The sequence below is a fragment of the Colius striatus genome, chromosome 10 (genome assembly GCF_028858725.1).
Source record: "Colius striatus isolate bColStr4 chromosome 10, bColStr4.1.hap1, whole genome shotgun sequence".
Classification (NCBI taxonomy): domain Eukaryota; kingdom Metazoa; phylum Chordata; class Aves; order Coliiformes; family Coliidae; genus Colius; species Colius striatus.
This window is the reverse complement of record NC_084768.1, coordinates 26033262-26048815: the sequence shown is the minus strand read 5'-3', so window position 1 is coordinate 26048815 and position 15554 is coordinate 26033262. Positions and strand designations below refer to the sequence as shown.

The following is a 15554-nucleotide window of genomic DNA, read 5'->3' as shown; positions in this document are numbered from 1 at the left end:
TTTAGGAACGCAGGCCATTCAGTCCAGGTCAGCAGTGACACAAGCTGCAGTGCTGTTTGAGAACAGCTGATGTTAGCTGGGGGGTGGTTTCAGTCCAGCCCTATTTGACAGAGATTTTTATTAGGTTTAGTAGGCCAAAGAGTAAATTGCAAAAGTAACTAAATTATACTTGCAACCAGAGTCCTCCTATATCAATATTTATATGTGCTAGCAAGCAAACATCAGTTTCCAAACCTGACTGGTGTTTTTTCTGCAAGCTGAAATGTATTAGAACTTATCTGATACGGTTCAAATAGGTGGATAAACTTTAATATGAAATGTTTGTGCAGTTTGGCTCTGAAAACTTGTATCCCTAAAGCCAACAGGCTTTTACATAGTGTCTCTCTCTGTATTCAGAAACAATTCTTCCTTCTTTTCTGGTGTTAAAGAATGTTTCATGGTGGGGAGTAATATAGAAACAGGGCAGTAAAAGAGGAAGCTGAATTCTACTGCCAGCTGGCCATTATTTAAAGAATTCCTAATTCAGTGCCAATGATGAAAAACTTTCAGATACTGGGCTTAGGTTGTAGGAGAAACCATAATTCTGAAAACCACTACATTTTATCTAGAAATCAGAGACAATAATCATAAAGCTGTAGGAAGCCAAGTCTCTTTACAGAGCAAACCCTTGCTTGTCTTACGGTGCAGTATGATGACTCATTTTTAGTCCCATACCCAGACTACTGTAACATGCCTCAAAAGAAGTAAAAGTCAATTGAAGATGTTTTTCTAATTTTCTGGCAAGAAAAACTGCTTATTGTTGGAATGATTTTTTTAAAAACTCTTTTTAGGATTTACTGAGTTTTAAAAAATTATTTCAATATATGTAACTAAAACCCCATTCTCTGTCTCCATCTATGTCTGAAGAATCTGTAAAGCTTCTTAGATAACTTACTTATAAAATGAGGAAATCATACTTGACTGTCATCTAGAGGAAAGGTTCTTGGTGAATACTACAGCTGGGAAAGCATATAAAAAGGCAGCACTTACCTGTGAGAGGAGAACTTCATGTTCTTAACACAATGTGTATTTCCATCAGACAGCATGGTATAAGATTTTCCACCTATATATTCTTCTAGCATATTGCATTATTTCTTGATGCTGGATGTCTGCTTCATCTGAAATGCATAAAAAATGCATGAAAAATCTGAAATGTTTTAAAACTAGTTAAATTTTTCAACTAGTTATACATGGTTTCTTCACTTACACTAATGCCACTTATGCTTGAATTAGCTAACCGGATTTAATCAATATCTCAAAGATCTACCAGAACTTAGTTTTAAAAAACACAAAACACACAAAGTGAGACTGCAAAATGTAATTTGCTCTTCAAAAGATGGATTTCCAATATGCCTTGGATGTGCTACTTAATTGTTTTCTGTAAGTCACTACATTTTACTTTTCTTTGCCAAGAATTATCAGAATCATAGGCACAGAGGACCAGTTTCTTGGTCCAAGAAGAAATCAATGACCGTCAAATGCTTTCTATTGTTGTTACTTTATATATACAAAACCTTCTCTTCCAGCAGGTGTGGTAGCAAACTGTAAAAATGGCTACTTTTTTTTCTTGCAGACAACCCAAGAATGGCATCAGTGCTCTGAATCAGTGGTTTGGCTCTGTTTATTCAAAAGCCTTGGTACCAAATTCAGTTCCTGATGCTCAATGCCTCTTTCTTGCTTAGAAACCCTTTGCTAATGTGGCTTCTCCAAGATCAGACCGTGAAGACCAACCAGTCTGTCCACTCAGTTCTGGCCAGCCAGGTGCATGCAGAGATGAATTTCCTGAAGGCCTGGCTGATTTAACATGAGACTGCACAGCATGTTTGTAATTCTCTTTTTGCTGACTGTATCCTGTGACTCTTGTTCAGAGCACTTGCATCTGTAACCACTAGCAACGAAGCCACAGGTATCCTTTGACATTACACCGTAGTTACTAGATGCTGTGGTTAGTATATTTTTAAAAAGCACTTGTAAATCTGACAAAAGTCATTCATTTTTCTAGGACATAGTTAAAGCAGATCTCAAAATCTGACTGGTATCCCACAGACATGTACATTGCTACTATTCTTAGACCAACTAGCACTTGCATTCGTCTTTTACCCATAAATGGCCTTACTTAACACACCACTACGAAACTCTCCATTTTAGAGTATTTGAATCCTCCATAAATACATCCTTCTGAGATTTGGGATGGACATGGCTCCTAACCCTTTGCAGAAGCCAGACTGTTGCAAAAGCTCCGTTTGCAGCAGTCTGCCCTTTGCGGCAGCGCTTTCCTATCGTGGCAAGTGTCTCCGCAGCACAGCCGTGCAGCATGTTAGATCCTGAGGGCAGTGTGGAGCACAAGCCTTCCTCTTCCTTCCCCAAAGTTTTCCTCATCCCTCTAGCTATGCTCCTTGCCATTGCAGCACTCCTGCTCTTAGCATTTTCTGCTACGCAGCAGAAAGAACCTGATTTTTACACTTTCAAAGTTGTAAACATCAGGGGCAAACTAGTCTCTCTGGAGAAGTACAGGGGCTCGGTAAGTCTGCACGGAGATGGGCGGCTCTCGGCCGGAGTCACTAACCAGCCGGTCCTTGCATGTCTGCAGAAGCCAAGTGGGGGTGGAGAGATTGTACATTAATTTGGGACGCTCACGCAGCTAGATTGGGGTTTACGACTGTTCTTTAACTGATCTGGAGCGTTGCCTGCATGCTTCCCTTGACGCCGCTCCACGGGTCTTTGCACTCTGAATAAAACGTTTGCAGTCTGACTTGTGTGTGTGTGTGTCGGCATCTTTGCCTGGTGCGGGCTGCTGCCTGTAGACGTGGCAGGCGGGGACTGCCTGCCTGCCTGTTCCTTGTCTGTTTTTCATGCAGCAAGATGAATCGCACTGGATTGTGGCTATTAAATTTAGGCTCAGGAAGATTTTACCTTTGTATAACTTACTTGTCGAGCTTATTTCTGCCTTTTAACAGCATGACTTTTAGTAAATTCCATTTTAACGTTCTGCAATAAAAAATAATTTTATAAGATATGCATTTAATCAGTGGCTAATGGAGCTAAGATTTCACCATCATAATTAAGAAGTGAGAGACATGATAAAGTTACTTTAATACCACTGTATAGTGAAATAGTTGTAATATCCTGCTGTTCCCCTTGTCACCTTTTAGTGTGACAGAGGCATATGAAGAAGGGCATGTGTACACACACACACATACTTTTATGATGTCTCATAAGTTTCATGTATCTATTACATTATGGAGTCCTGGGCAGAGTTCTCCTTCCCATTTTAAGAACAATTTTCTTGAATGTAGCCTGATTTTTAAATTTTATTTTTAGTGGTTTGACCGTTTAGGAAAAGTGGTCAGTACCTGAGGAAGAGTGAAAAGGGAAGTTGGTACATAAGTTGCATAATACTGTAAGCTCTCATAGCCACATTTACACATTATAGAAGCTAAAACCATCATAAAGCCCACAACTGCCACCCGTAGCACTCAAGTGGCACCTGTGCAATCCAATACTTAGCTGCTGCAGGCACCACTTCTCACTTTCACCCTTAGTCTCCAGTTTTGTGTTTCAACCCTCCTTTTCACCCTCCTTAGGTAATTCACTGAGGTGTCTGAGCTAACTAGTCCAGAACATCAGGTCACAAAAACGTTGTAAGGAAGGCAGAGAAGGCCCACAGGAGGAGATGCACATTTTGCTGAGCTCAGTAGAATGGGATGCTGAAAGATTTGGACCAAATGAGAGGTCTGAATCTTACCTGGTCAAAGTCTTCCTTTCCCTCAATTCACAATTCAGATTAAGCAGAACTGGTCCAATACACTCTCAAATACCTGTATTGGGAAAAGCAAAAAACAAACCATGAAGCATTTAAGCATTAAAACCATTAAGCAATATTTGCTTCTTTGGGAGTTCTTTCCAAAGGCTGTGTCAATAAGTCCTGTTACCAGGGCATGTTTTGTCTGTAGGTCAGCTGCAAATCTGAATAAGCAAATACCACTTGCAGCTTCTCTACTTCAGGGCCAGAATCTACATGGAAAGGAGTAAAAGAGGAACTTGGAGGAATTCCTTATAGTCACCCCGCAGGGAGCTGGGGATGTTCATGCTTTCCAGAACAAGCTGCAGAGCCTGCCATGGTATCATGAACACGCCAAGTTAGGGCATATGTGTATCTGTATCTCCAGCTGTGCCCCAATACCAGGCCATCCTCAAGGTGTGGCTGGTTTCATAAGGGAGAGCTCTAGAGCCTTACCTTGGAAAAGGGAATGCCATTGGTGCAGGGTACTCCTTGATCACTGCAAGGCCACATGGCATAGTTCATTCCAAAAAAGTGATGACTGGCTTCTGTATGGAACCAAAATAATTGCATTCAGAGCACCTGTTAATGTTCAGGCTAGCTGCTGTTTCATAATGCATATGCAATTATAGCAACAAAGCACATCCCTTTCTGACATTATATTGGAAGAACTCCATATCAAAGCAGACAAAAGTTAATTAAAACTCCCATTTATTTCTTAAAATAAACCTGCCTAAATATGCAGTTAGATACCTAATGTTAAGATGTAGGTTTATTGTAATATTTTAAAGCTATTAAAAGAAAGCAAACAATAGATTAGTACTATATATGTGCTGCTGGTGTCTGAAAGGAGAGTCAGTAGTTATCTTCTGGAATAACAGTCTGCTAATCGCTAAACCAGCTTTTAACAGCCTTAAGCTTTCTGGCAGATGTAGAGAAGACATTTCCTTCAATTCAGTCACTCAACTGTTTAATTGGTAGTCAAGAAACTAAGAATTGAAAAAATCCAAAAGCTTCCAAAGTGTATATATATATATATAAATATAAAAAGTCTGCTAAGTCTTAAAAACAAGAGCAATGCTAAACAATCTGTGCAATTCATGTCTTGCAGAATTTTTCTTCAGTAACTCAATATAAATTTTTGTCTATTCAGATCATTGAAATAATTTTTCTTACTAAGAAAAAAGACTTAATTCAATTTCTATTCAAATGCATCCTGATACAAATCACAAGTCCCCTCCTTTATACAGTAAATAAGAAATCTACTAACAATTCTAAAATAACAAAAAAGAAAAAAAAATAGTAAATGGATATTTTTTTTCCTCTGAAATAAATGTGCCCAGATAAAACTTATCCTCCATTTAAATAAAAACACCAGAAAAATGTGAGGGAGCACTCCCTTTTTATGGAAGCACAAGAAATTATATTGCCAGAGTGCTAAAAGCTTGGCATATGTGCCACAAAATTGGGTATCTTATTACATCTACCTGAAGGCAGAGAAAAGGAGGACTGAAAAAAAGAGCACCACAAGTGAAATAGACTAAAAAGTTGTCTGTTTTACTGTGCTGTGCAAGAAGGCTGTCTTCCTATGTTTTTTTCCAGGCTACCATACAGATGTTGACCCATCTACATGAAAAATTACAAGCAGTAATGTGTGGGTGGGAAAGAACCAACAGGATCCAAATAGGATTAGTTTTCTATCTAATCCACCTGTCTAATTTGATAAAGCTTGTATTTCATTTAATGATCTCTTATCAGATATGCTGTAAAGAGGCTGCATTCTTACCCAAAATAGGATCTATTTGGGAGTCAGAACTCCTAAGCATCAACTGTTCCCTGCTGTGTTTATACCTATCTAGATGTAATAATACCTACATAGCACACAGCTAACTCCAGTGTGCTGAGGTGGAATAAAGCAGCGTGAGCGCAGTGCTTTGGAAATCTTGAACCAAAGGCACTATAATAATATCAAAGTAACAGGCACTATAACACTGTAAGGTACTATTTTACTATTGAAAGTGATGCTAGGTACATTGAATCACAGCTTTCAGCAACCTGAGAAAGTAATAGTACCAAATGTGTATAAATAGAGAGTATAGCTACTTCATTACTGTACAAACTATTGCTATTTTTTCCTATGAAGGTAACAACTCTGAGTCAGTGTCATCTGACGCTTGTAGTTGGTTCTTCCATCAGCCAGATAGAGTCGGTTAAGAATCTCCATCTCTAAAAACCTTAGTAACTACTGCTTTTGCTAAATGGTCCACAAAGGGTTACATGAAGCTGATTCATAAATCTCTCCAAGGATGTTTTCCTCAAGGAGGTACACCCATGTAAACATTAGGTAAACCAAGAACTATTTCTGCAATGTTAAATAAACGAATTCACTACTAGAATGCGTGGAGTTTCTAAGCAAATGAAAGGAAAGGGCAGTATTAAGAGGTCAGATAACGGCTAATACAGAATTCAGTTTAAATGAAATAATTTTGGTAAGGTCTGGGATTAATTGTTTGCACTGAACACTAGGTGGTGTCCTTGACTTGCACTCTCAGAGACTAAAGTTGGTCAAGAGACAGCCAAACTTAATTTAAATCACTAATAGTTGTAAGAAGACAAAGTACAGCATCTTCTTAAGAATAAAAAGAGTGAATGTTATTTATTAAAAATAAAATGCAGACAAAAAATAATCACCACATTTAAATCCCTTCTGGGACCAAAAACTCGAAAGATAACTCGGTAAAGATTTTTAAGCAATAACTTTAAACATTCCTTATGAAATAACAATAAATCCAGAATGTTTTTTATTATATGTGTTAGTTACACTTTTAGGAGGGTGGCATTATTAAATCATGGAGCTCAGTAACAGAGGGCATTTTTCTAAGGAAAAAGAGAAGTAGAATGTGTCTGCCATTCTAAGAAATGCTGCCTGTAGTTACCTCCTGTTTTGTGTGAGAACTTTTGGAAGCTTGCATCATTTGCAGGATGAGCTCTCATGTCATGCTGAGTAATCAGTTTTTAAACAGCTATAAATTAAAATTCCCCTTTCTTTTTTGAGTATATTATTTCAAGCCCTCCTATCTTCAAGATCAAGAAAAAGTTAGAAAATCTTGATTATTTTCATTGTAAAGTCATCTTTCCTATCTGTCACAATATGAACATAATACCTACATAACCTATTTTCTCCAAACCTCCAACAAAAAATTCTTACAGTATGATTGTATTTGAGATAAAGTACCAGTAAATGAATACAGTTAAGGTATATGAGTACTTCTGCATCATGAGAATGCTGAGTCTGTAACTATATTTTTACAAGCCTTGAGAATTTCATATACAAGAACTACACGTGACTTAAACCCTCAGTGTTAAAATTTCTCTTTACCTCATACTAAACTACAGTTGTCACTATGCCTGGGAAATATAGATTATTTAAAAAGAACAGAGCTGCCAATAGTTATATTTTACATCCAGTATTTAATTGATATTTGAAATGCTGACAGTTTGCAACAGGAATGCATCATAAAATGATTACTTCTTCTCTGAGGAAAAAAAAAAAGTAATTATATGCCATATCTTTGGACAGTTTAGGAGACTGAATTTAAAACTTCATGTAGAGCTTGTAACTGTAGTCTGAAGGAACGTGATGCTTTGGAAGTTAGCTAGATGGCTCCAGATCATATTTCATATGCAAGTGCTCAGGGACTGCTTAGATTGTATTCTATTGACACACTATACCACAAAGAAGATTACATCAACTTCTGCTTTATAAGATTATCTGTTTACCAGGGAAAAGAGTGCAGCTCCAAAACCATTTCAAATATAGCCATATAACTATAGAAGGTACAAAATACACCAAGTAAGTGTTTATCACAAGAAATTATAAACACCAACATCCCCTTAGCTTTTTCTTTATTCATTCCAACTCTTTCCAGAAATTGTATGTCACTATCCCATATCTTACCCAGATTGTGGGCTTTTCTCTGCAAATTTGTTTTCTGGCCTTAAAAACACTATACACATGTAGTAATTTATTTTTCATGTATTGTAATTTATTTCATGCACTCCATTTTTAGTTCCTATATACTTTTCTATTTTGTATAAAAACATACACATAGGAATATGGAACAATAGTAACAGCAGAAACCAAAGTTTAAATTGGGCAAAGCTAATGGTCACAGACACAAGAGTATGAGACCTGGAGTCAGGATTTTTTTATTTCCCTTTCTTGCCATGCAGCTACTTGCTGTGTAATTTCATCAGGTCAACTAATGTGTCCAAGCTTCAGGCTTTCCTTTTGCGGCACTGAGCACTTCAACACAGCTATCTCACACTGACAGCACTGAAACCAACATGCCAGCTTCTGTGAAACTTCAAAACCGTTGTAGAAAGATCCAATGTGAATAGCTACTGCTGTTGTATTAGCACTGGGGAATGTGTTGGTTACTTTGAATCAAAATGGTTTTTGCAATTTGAGGATGAAGGACCAGCTTCTAAGCTGATATGTAATCTGTGGAAACCCACTGGATTCAGCATAAACCAGGCAGAATTTTGGTTCTCAAATCATAATGCTTTTTCTGCCCTATGCCTGATTTTAATCTGGTAAAAACATTTGTATTATTATAATATTTATATTGCCTTATGACTCTTGCAAATTGGTCTGGAAAAAGCATAGAATGTATTTACATGTGAAAGAAACATCACTATAAAGTGCACAATACTATTTTTATTAATAAAATCATATTGTATCTAAAGGATTTGTGACATTCAGTTTTAATCCACTCTCTGGAATACTTTAGAACTTGTCTAGAACAAGTGGCAACTCACACTTACAAAATCTGTAAGAATAATAAAAGCTGTAAGTCTAAATATCAATTCTAGAAGTTATTAAGGATAAACTATCTCAAAAAACAATGGAAAGCTCTTCATGGCCTTGAGAAACTGTGTAATATGTGTTATCTCAGGGTAAGGTCACTTAATTCCCCTTTATGGAATCTTCTCCACCATGTATTCTTACATAAGGCTCTATTTTCCTGTAGCATTCATCCATGTTTGGCATGTTTCTCTCATCTGGATCTGCACAGGCAGATACATGGCTAGTGGCAACATCCAAATGACACAAAGCACACAACATCAAAGATGATCAGCTACAGGAATAACTCTTTAAAGGACAGTGGGCACAGTCTTCACTTCTAGGAATTTCTAACTAAGGCAACAAGCCTTTACTCAAAAATCTGTTGTAATTTTGTCACAAATAAGTAGACCTACTCGAGACATAGTGAGAAATTTTACTGTCCATACCGTCTACACTAATCCAAAATCTTCTAATTGCTTCTGTTAACTTCTAGATCAAGACATCTATACTAGCAATTGTAAACAAATCAGCCAGTTCTGTACGAGCACTAAATTCTGTACAAGGGAAGATGCTGCAAAACACATGCTTCACTACAGATATGTGAACTACCAAAAATACATTAATTTGCAAGTTTCTTTCATGCAACTTGGTATACTTATCTGGATGATCATTTAAATATGCTTAGAAGCTATCCAAAAGGCAGAACTGAGGAATGAAGGGTCTCTGCAAACTGAGAATTAAGAATACTTAGCAGTTTATTGATTATTTTCATAGTTGCCACATGGGAAAACATAAATATTAAAGCTTTCTGTTGTGAACAGGATTTGATGTCATTTCAAAGGTGTTCAGTCACAGTTCTCTAGATATTCTGCTTTTTTGAAAAGAATCTCTATCCCAGCCTACCTGTTACAAAGCTGGTATGTGCAGCACACTTTTTAATCTCTCTTTTCTTCAGGTGTCTCTAGTTGTCAACGTTGCAAGTGAGTGTGGGTACACAGATAGCCACTACAAGGCCTTACAACAGTTACAGAGAGACCTCGGCCCATATCATTTCAATGTGCTGGCATTCCCATGCAATCAGTTCGGACAGCAAGAACCAGACACTAACAAAGAAATTGAGAGTTTTGCACGAAAGACTTATGGTGCCTCCTTCCCTATGTTCAGCAAAATTGCAGTCAGCGGAGCTGGTGCAATTCCTGCCTTCAAATACTTAATTGGTGAGTAATCTGGAACATTGGAGGGTTGTCTCCCAAGCATAGACTTCCTCTAACACAAAATACCATCCCACAGAAAAAAGATATCTATGACTGTGTTCACAGAATTGCAGCATAGAATTGTCAGGCTTGAAAAGGTCAAAAGTCCATCCTCCTGCACAAGGCAGGATTTCTTTCAATGTCATCCTTGACAGCTTTGTCTGACCTAAAAAGATGTCTAGGGATGCAGACACTGTGATAACAGATGGCCTGTAAAAGCTAGCCTAAGAAACCTCTACATGGAATGCAGGCCTTGAAGTATTCTTCTGTATGCATACACCACCTTATCTTCCTTTTTCGACACTGCAGTCTTGTAAATGCTTCTCCTGTGATACAACTCAAGAGCTGTAGAAAAAATGGAAGCAAAACACCTACATAATTTACTAGAACAATCAAAAAGTGAAACCAGGCACTAAGAGATGAATATTCCCTTCCTCATTCCTTGCCAAGCATTAGAATAGCCATACGGTACAGTTCCTCTAATTCTAATCTGCACTAGAGCTAGCACTGAGACCTGAAGAGGTTTTGCTGGTTCTTAGCAGATAGCTGACAAAAACACTGTAAAGCAGGATATTCTCTATCAAGTCACTACTTTCTCTTTCAAGGTGCTACTCTTCTTGCATGGAGAGAATGCTCTAAATACCATGTAAATGCTAAACTAAACTGTCAGTCTTTATGCCACGTCATTGCTATGTGAAGGAATTATCTTCCACCAATGATACATAATAAAGACCAATATGACACAGTGTCACCTGAGCTGTGTTCTGCAAGGATGATATCACTGCTGCTTCTCTCTAGCACAAGTGTTCTCCCACATATAACTTAATTTAAAGGAGTGTTAGTAGCAGTATTTTTGACTACTCCGAGCACACTTCCTTCCAGGTGTCTAATGAATCTTTCTTCTAGCCAAACTTCTTTCCTTTAATCCTCTTCATACCCTTCCATTTCTGTATTGCCCAGCAGGACTGTTAGTGAAGACCTGTCACGTGAAACTTGTTTACCTGTTGGTCCCCATGCAAAGGGAGCGTACTGGAGGCAGTATATTTATGCAATATAACAGCAAGACAGTCAGTGCCACAGGTCTGGCTGCATTTTGATAATGCTCTAAAATAGCTTCTGATTACTTGTGAGATTTTGCCCAACATATAACCAATGGAAAAAGATGCTAGTTTGTCTGTATTTGTGCATCTGTATTTGTGCTAATAGTGTGATGAGGCTTCTGATCTGATTGAAAATCACCACATTTTTACTCATGTAGCAGAATAGATGATCTTTCAACCCTTAAGATTCTGTGATTCTGTGAAAGGATAAGAATGTGACTCATGTAAAATGAGTATGTGGTCATGGAGAGAAAAACTAATAGACAAGAGTGTGGAGGAAACCTCCTGGAACAATTTAATTTGCTATTTCTTCATGTAGTATTTCTTGACACATTCTCCTGAAGCACATGACAATGAGTGTTTTTGGAGGAAAAACTCTGGATAAGCAAGCAAATAATCAGTCCTGGTACAGGTATACTGTTATGCCAAATTCCATTTTCCTATCGATGTTCACCTGTTTCACATTTATCTATATAGCACAGACACCTTTTAACACCAATTATAGTGCATTCTCTTGTCTGTCTGTCTCAAGCTTTACTGTTTCTGTCAGTCACCAGGGCACTACTGTGTAGTTCCTGTCTGTCAGCAAATTAATCTTATTATTCAGTCTTAACTTCCTCTCGATTTTACATTTCTTCCTCTTCTGAGAGGTTAATCAGCAAATTGACATGAACAAATGTCAGGAATTGGCTAATGTAGTTTTCTAAGTTTCTACTTCTTTTTTTTTTTCCCCCTATAGATTCTACAGGAGAAGAACCAACCTGGAACTTCTGGAAATACCTGGTGGACCCCAATGGGAAAGTAGTAAAGGCCTGGGACTCTACTGTCTCTGTTGAAGAAATAAGACCTTATGTTACAGAACTTGTAAGGAAAATCATCCTGAAAAAGAAAGATGAATTATGACTTTCAAAAATCCCAGCATGGAACATGCATCTTTATTGAGAATTAGAGCTGGACTTTGCCTTTTCACATTCCAAAAGAGAGAATGAGGAAGGGAAATTATGACCAGTGGAATCTATATTTACCAACCTAAGAATGTAGAAAACAGCAAGTTGGCATGGTCAAAGTAATTAAAAGTTTTTTTCTCCAAGTGATTTCAGTTTGACCTTTCTGTGAAAGAAGAACTCATCAGAAATTGTCTTTCCCAATCCAAATTATTACTTGTTGGTAAAATTATAGGAAGGGAGTTCATGTAGTTGTAGGAAGAAGGCTCAGAATAACAAGAATTTCCTGACTGCAATCTCATTGATATCTACAATTCCATTCTCATATTTTGATAGCAAACTGAATGAAAAAATAAAGAGTGCATGATTGACATGTGCCTTGAAGAAAGCCAAAACAGATACCTTCAAGACAGGGAGACTTACCTATATAGATAGACGTCTTTCTAGTTACCAGGGCCAAACGTATTCAATGTCTTCTGTCTAGAAAATCAGTTAAGAAGGGTATTGGGAAAATATAACTGTAAAAGCTAAATGAAAGAAATATGAAGACAAAGTCTCTAAAAAAGTTCTCCAAAAGCTATGAGAAGAATTTCTGCTTTTTTTTTCATCCAGTAAAGATTATCAGGTGATATTTAAATAGCCATTTGAATATCTGTAGGAGCAGAGCCTATATGAAATGGCTACTTCTTTCTTTTCTTTGCAATTTGCTTTAGAATCAGAGAATTGTTTTGGTTAGAAGTGACCTCTATGATCATCAAGCCCACTGCTCAGCTCACACTGCCAAGCCCATCACTAAGCCAGGTCCCTCAGCACCTCATCTATATGTCTTTTAAATATCTCCGGGGACAGGGACTCCACCACCTCCCTGGGCAGCCTGTGACAGTGCTTAACTACCCTCTGTGAAGAAGTTCTTGCTAATGTCCAATCTAGACCTACCCTAGCACAACTTGAGGCCATTTTTTATTGTCCTATCACTCATTACTTGGGAGAAGACCAAGCCCACCTTGTTACATCCTCCTTTCAGGCAGTTGTAGAGAGTGATCATGCCTCCCCTCAGCCTCTTCTCTAGACTAAAGAGTCCCAGTTCCCTCAGCCACTCCCCATCAGACTTGTGCTCCAGATCCTTGCCCAGTTCTGTTGCCCATCTCTGGACACGCTCCAGCACTTCAATGACCTTCTTGTAGTGCAGGGCCCAACACTGAACACAGCACTCCAGGTGCAGCCTCACCATCACCAGGAACAGAGGACAATCACTGCCCTGGTCCTGCTGATCATGCTATTTCTAATACAAGCCACGATGCCATTGGCCTTCTTGACTACCTGGGCATGTTGCTTAGAATTACTCTTGCCTCATACAACTGGTTAAATGTATTTTTCAATTTATAACACTATCCATTTTTGCTGCATGTAGAGATAAACATTAGAGAATCAATATTTTTCCATGAAAATTACTTTTCAAATGTTTATCATTGCATAATTTTACATTGTTTAACACTACATTAATGTTACAAATGTCTGATGGTACCTCTTTCAAATGTAGCACTCAGGCCTTGCTCAGACTTCAGAACTTCTTAGCTCATACTAAAATAACAGTAACAATTGCAGCCTCATTGTTTTTTGACAGAAACTCTTTGAAAATCTTATCAGCAAGAACTCTTTTTATCTCAACAAAATTACAGGTACAGGTCCCCTGCTTTTAACCCCAGAGTGCTTTTAGAAGAATCTAGTCTTGTCCAATTGAAGTATAACTGACAAGTGAAAGCATTTTCAGTACTTTGTAATGCTTTTTAAAGTAGCACAAACAATATATATGTCTGTATGGTTGTATACTTGTCAGGGCCCAAGTGTACAAATAAGCCTTGATTGACCTGACCATTGTAAGAACTTTTTCCAATTCATCACTGCCATTATAGCTCTTCAGTATCCAAACAGGCTGTAGTTGAAAGACCAAGTATTAAAGTGTGCAATAGCTTGCAGAACAAGAGAGGAAAGCAGCATACTGACAAACTATTGGAAATAGAAAAGTTCATTATAGTTCCTATGCTTGAACAGCTGCTGTCTGCAGAGGTCTTGGACTTGTTCTGTGGAGCAGTCTAAAGAAGTAAGAGCTAGAGGTGCTTTAGAATTTTCAGAAAGACCCTGAATGGTAGGGATTGTCCTGCACAAAATAAACTCAATTTGCCTGAAAGATGCTGAGAGGAAGGTTTCTTTGGGTTTTAGTGAAAAAAATCTCACAGTTTGCAGACAAAGAATTTTGGAACAAAAGGGGCATGCTATATCAGCTGCTTCACACCTGGAGTGTAACTTAAGAATGCAGGAAATTGGTGCTTGGGGCAGTGAATAAGTCTGTATTTTCTTCCTGTGATGGTGAGAAAAGTGAACGCTATGGTCCATTCAGTCATTTACTCTTCTAAGACAATGGTTACTAAGGATATCACAAAGAGGAAAATTAGGACCTGCTGATATTGTTCTGGGACAAGAATCCAACTACTCAAAAATGATGTCTTGGTATGTTGATAAATGCTAAACTAAGCACCTAAACACATTATATGGAGTCATGTGCCCCTTGCAGCATGCCAGAGGGAAAAGTGGTAACTTTAGAGCCTAACTATAAGTTTAAAATCAGACAGGACACTTCTAATATTTCCTAATTCTATCTTATAATGTAAAATGAGACCTACATATATCCAAAACTCTGTTTTGAAATGGAATATGCTCCATTGAAGTAGAACAACTGAATACAGTGATAGAGAGGGGGTTAACTCTCTTTTTTTGGGCATTATTAGGAGAACAAAACTAAATAGCTTAATGCTTGGGACTTTTTCCTGAAGTTTCTATTGTGATTCTGGTCAGAGACAAAATTTTCTCTGCTGGAAGGTACTCAGTTTATTGTTTCAAGCACACCAGCATCTTCTTCAATAAATAGCTGGCCACAAATCTTATGCTACCTTCAATTATTAGATCAAGCAAATATGCTCTATATGCATGTAAATTTATACTGCAGCTTCTTATAAAGACCCATTAAATTTAACAAGCTTAATTCTGACTCATTCACAGAAAGAGTAGAATAAGCAGAGAAATCAGGTATTCTGTGACATGATTAATACATCCTGGAGTAAAAACATCACTGACAAAACAACAACAAAAGTTCGCAGACACTTTGGTGAATGAGATACAGAAAGCACTGAGAGATTTGAGAACTAATTCTGAACCGTATTAAAGCTCCATAGCGCGCACGTACACAGAGCAGAAGGAAATAACTGAGCCGTACCTGAATGTCATCACAGAGGTGACTGTGATCTGCTGCTATTCAGCTAACTCATCTACTTAGCCAGCTCACCAGCAGTGAGGCCCACAATATAGGATAAGAAGCTACTAACACCAACTCTGTAACATCTAGGCATAGGCAACAGCGAGGGCCTGTCTGCTCTGACCTTTCCCAGCAGTCTCTACACAGGAGCTGAAGTCAGCCCTGAGTAATTTTCCATTCATAGCCCAGAAAACTTAATCCAAGCTGTCAATCTACAGGCCTAAGAGATAAAGTATGCTGTTTTATCTCACAGCATTGCCAGATACCTTCTCACCAAA

General features: G+C 37.9%; 1 protein-coding gene across 1 annotated transcript; it reads left to right on the top strand.

Moving 5' to 3' along the window:
• The first annotated feature begins 2343 nt into the window (after positions 1-2343).
• Positions 2344-12112, top strand: GPX7 (glutathione peroxidase 7). The gene is made up of 3 exons (XM_010207504.2): positions 2344-2560; positions 9625-9886; positions 11762-12112. The coding sequence occupies exons 1-3, from the start codon at positions 2354-2356 to the stop codon at positions 11923-11925; spliced, it is 633 nt and encodes a 210-aa protein (XP_010205806.1). The 5' UTR covers positions 2344-2353; the 3' UTR covers positions 11926-12112.
• Positions 12113-15554: the final 3442 nt, after the last annotated feature.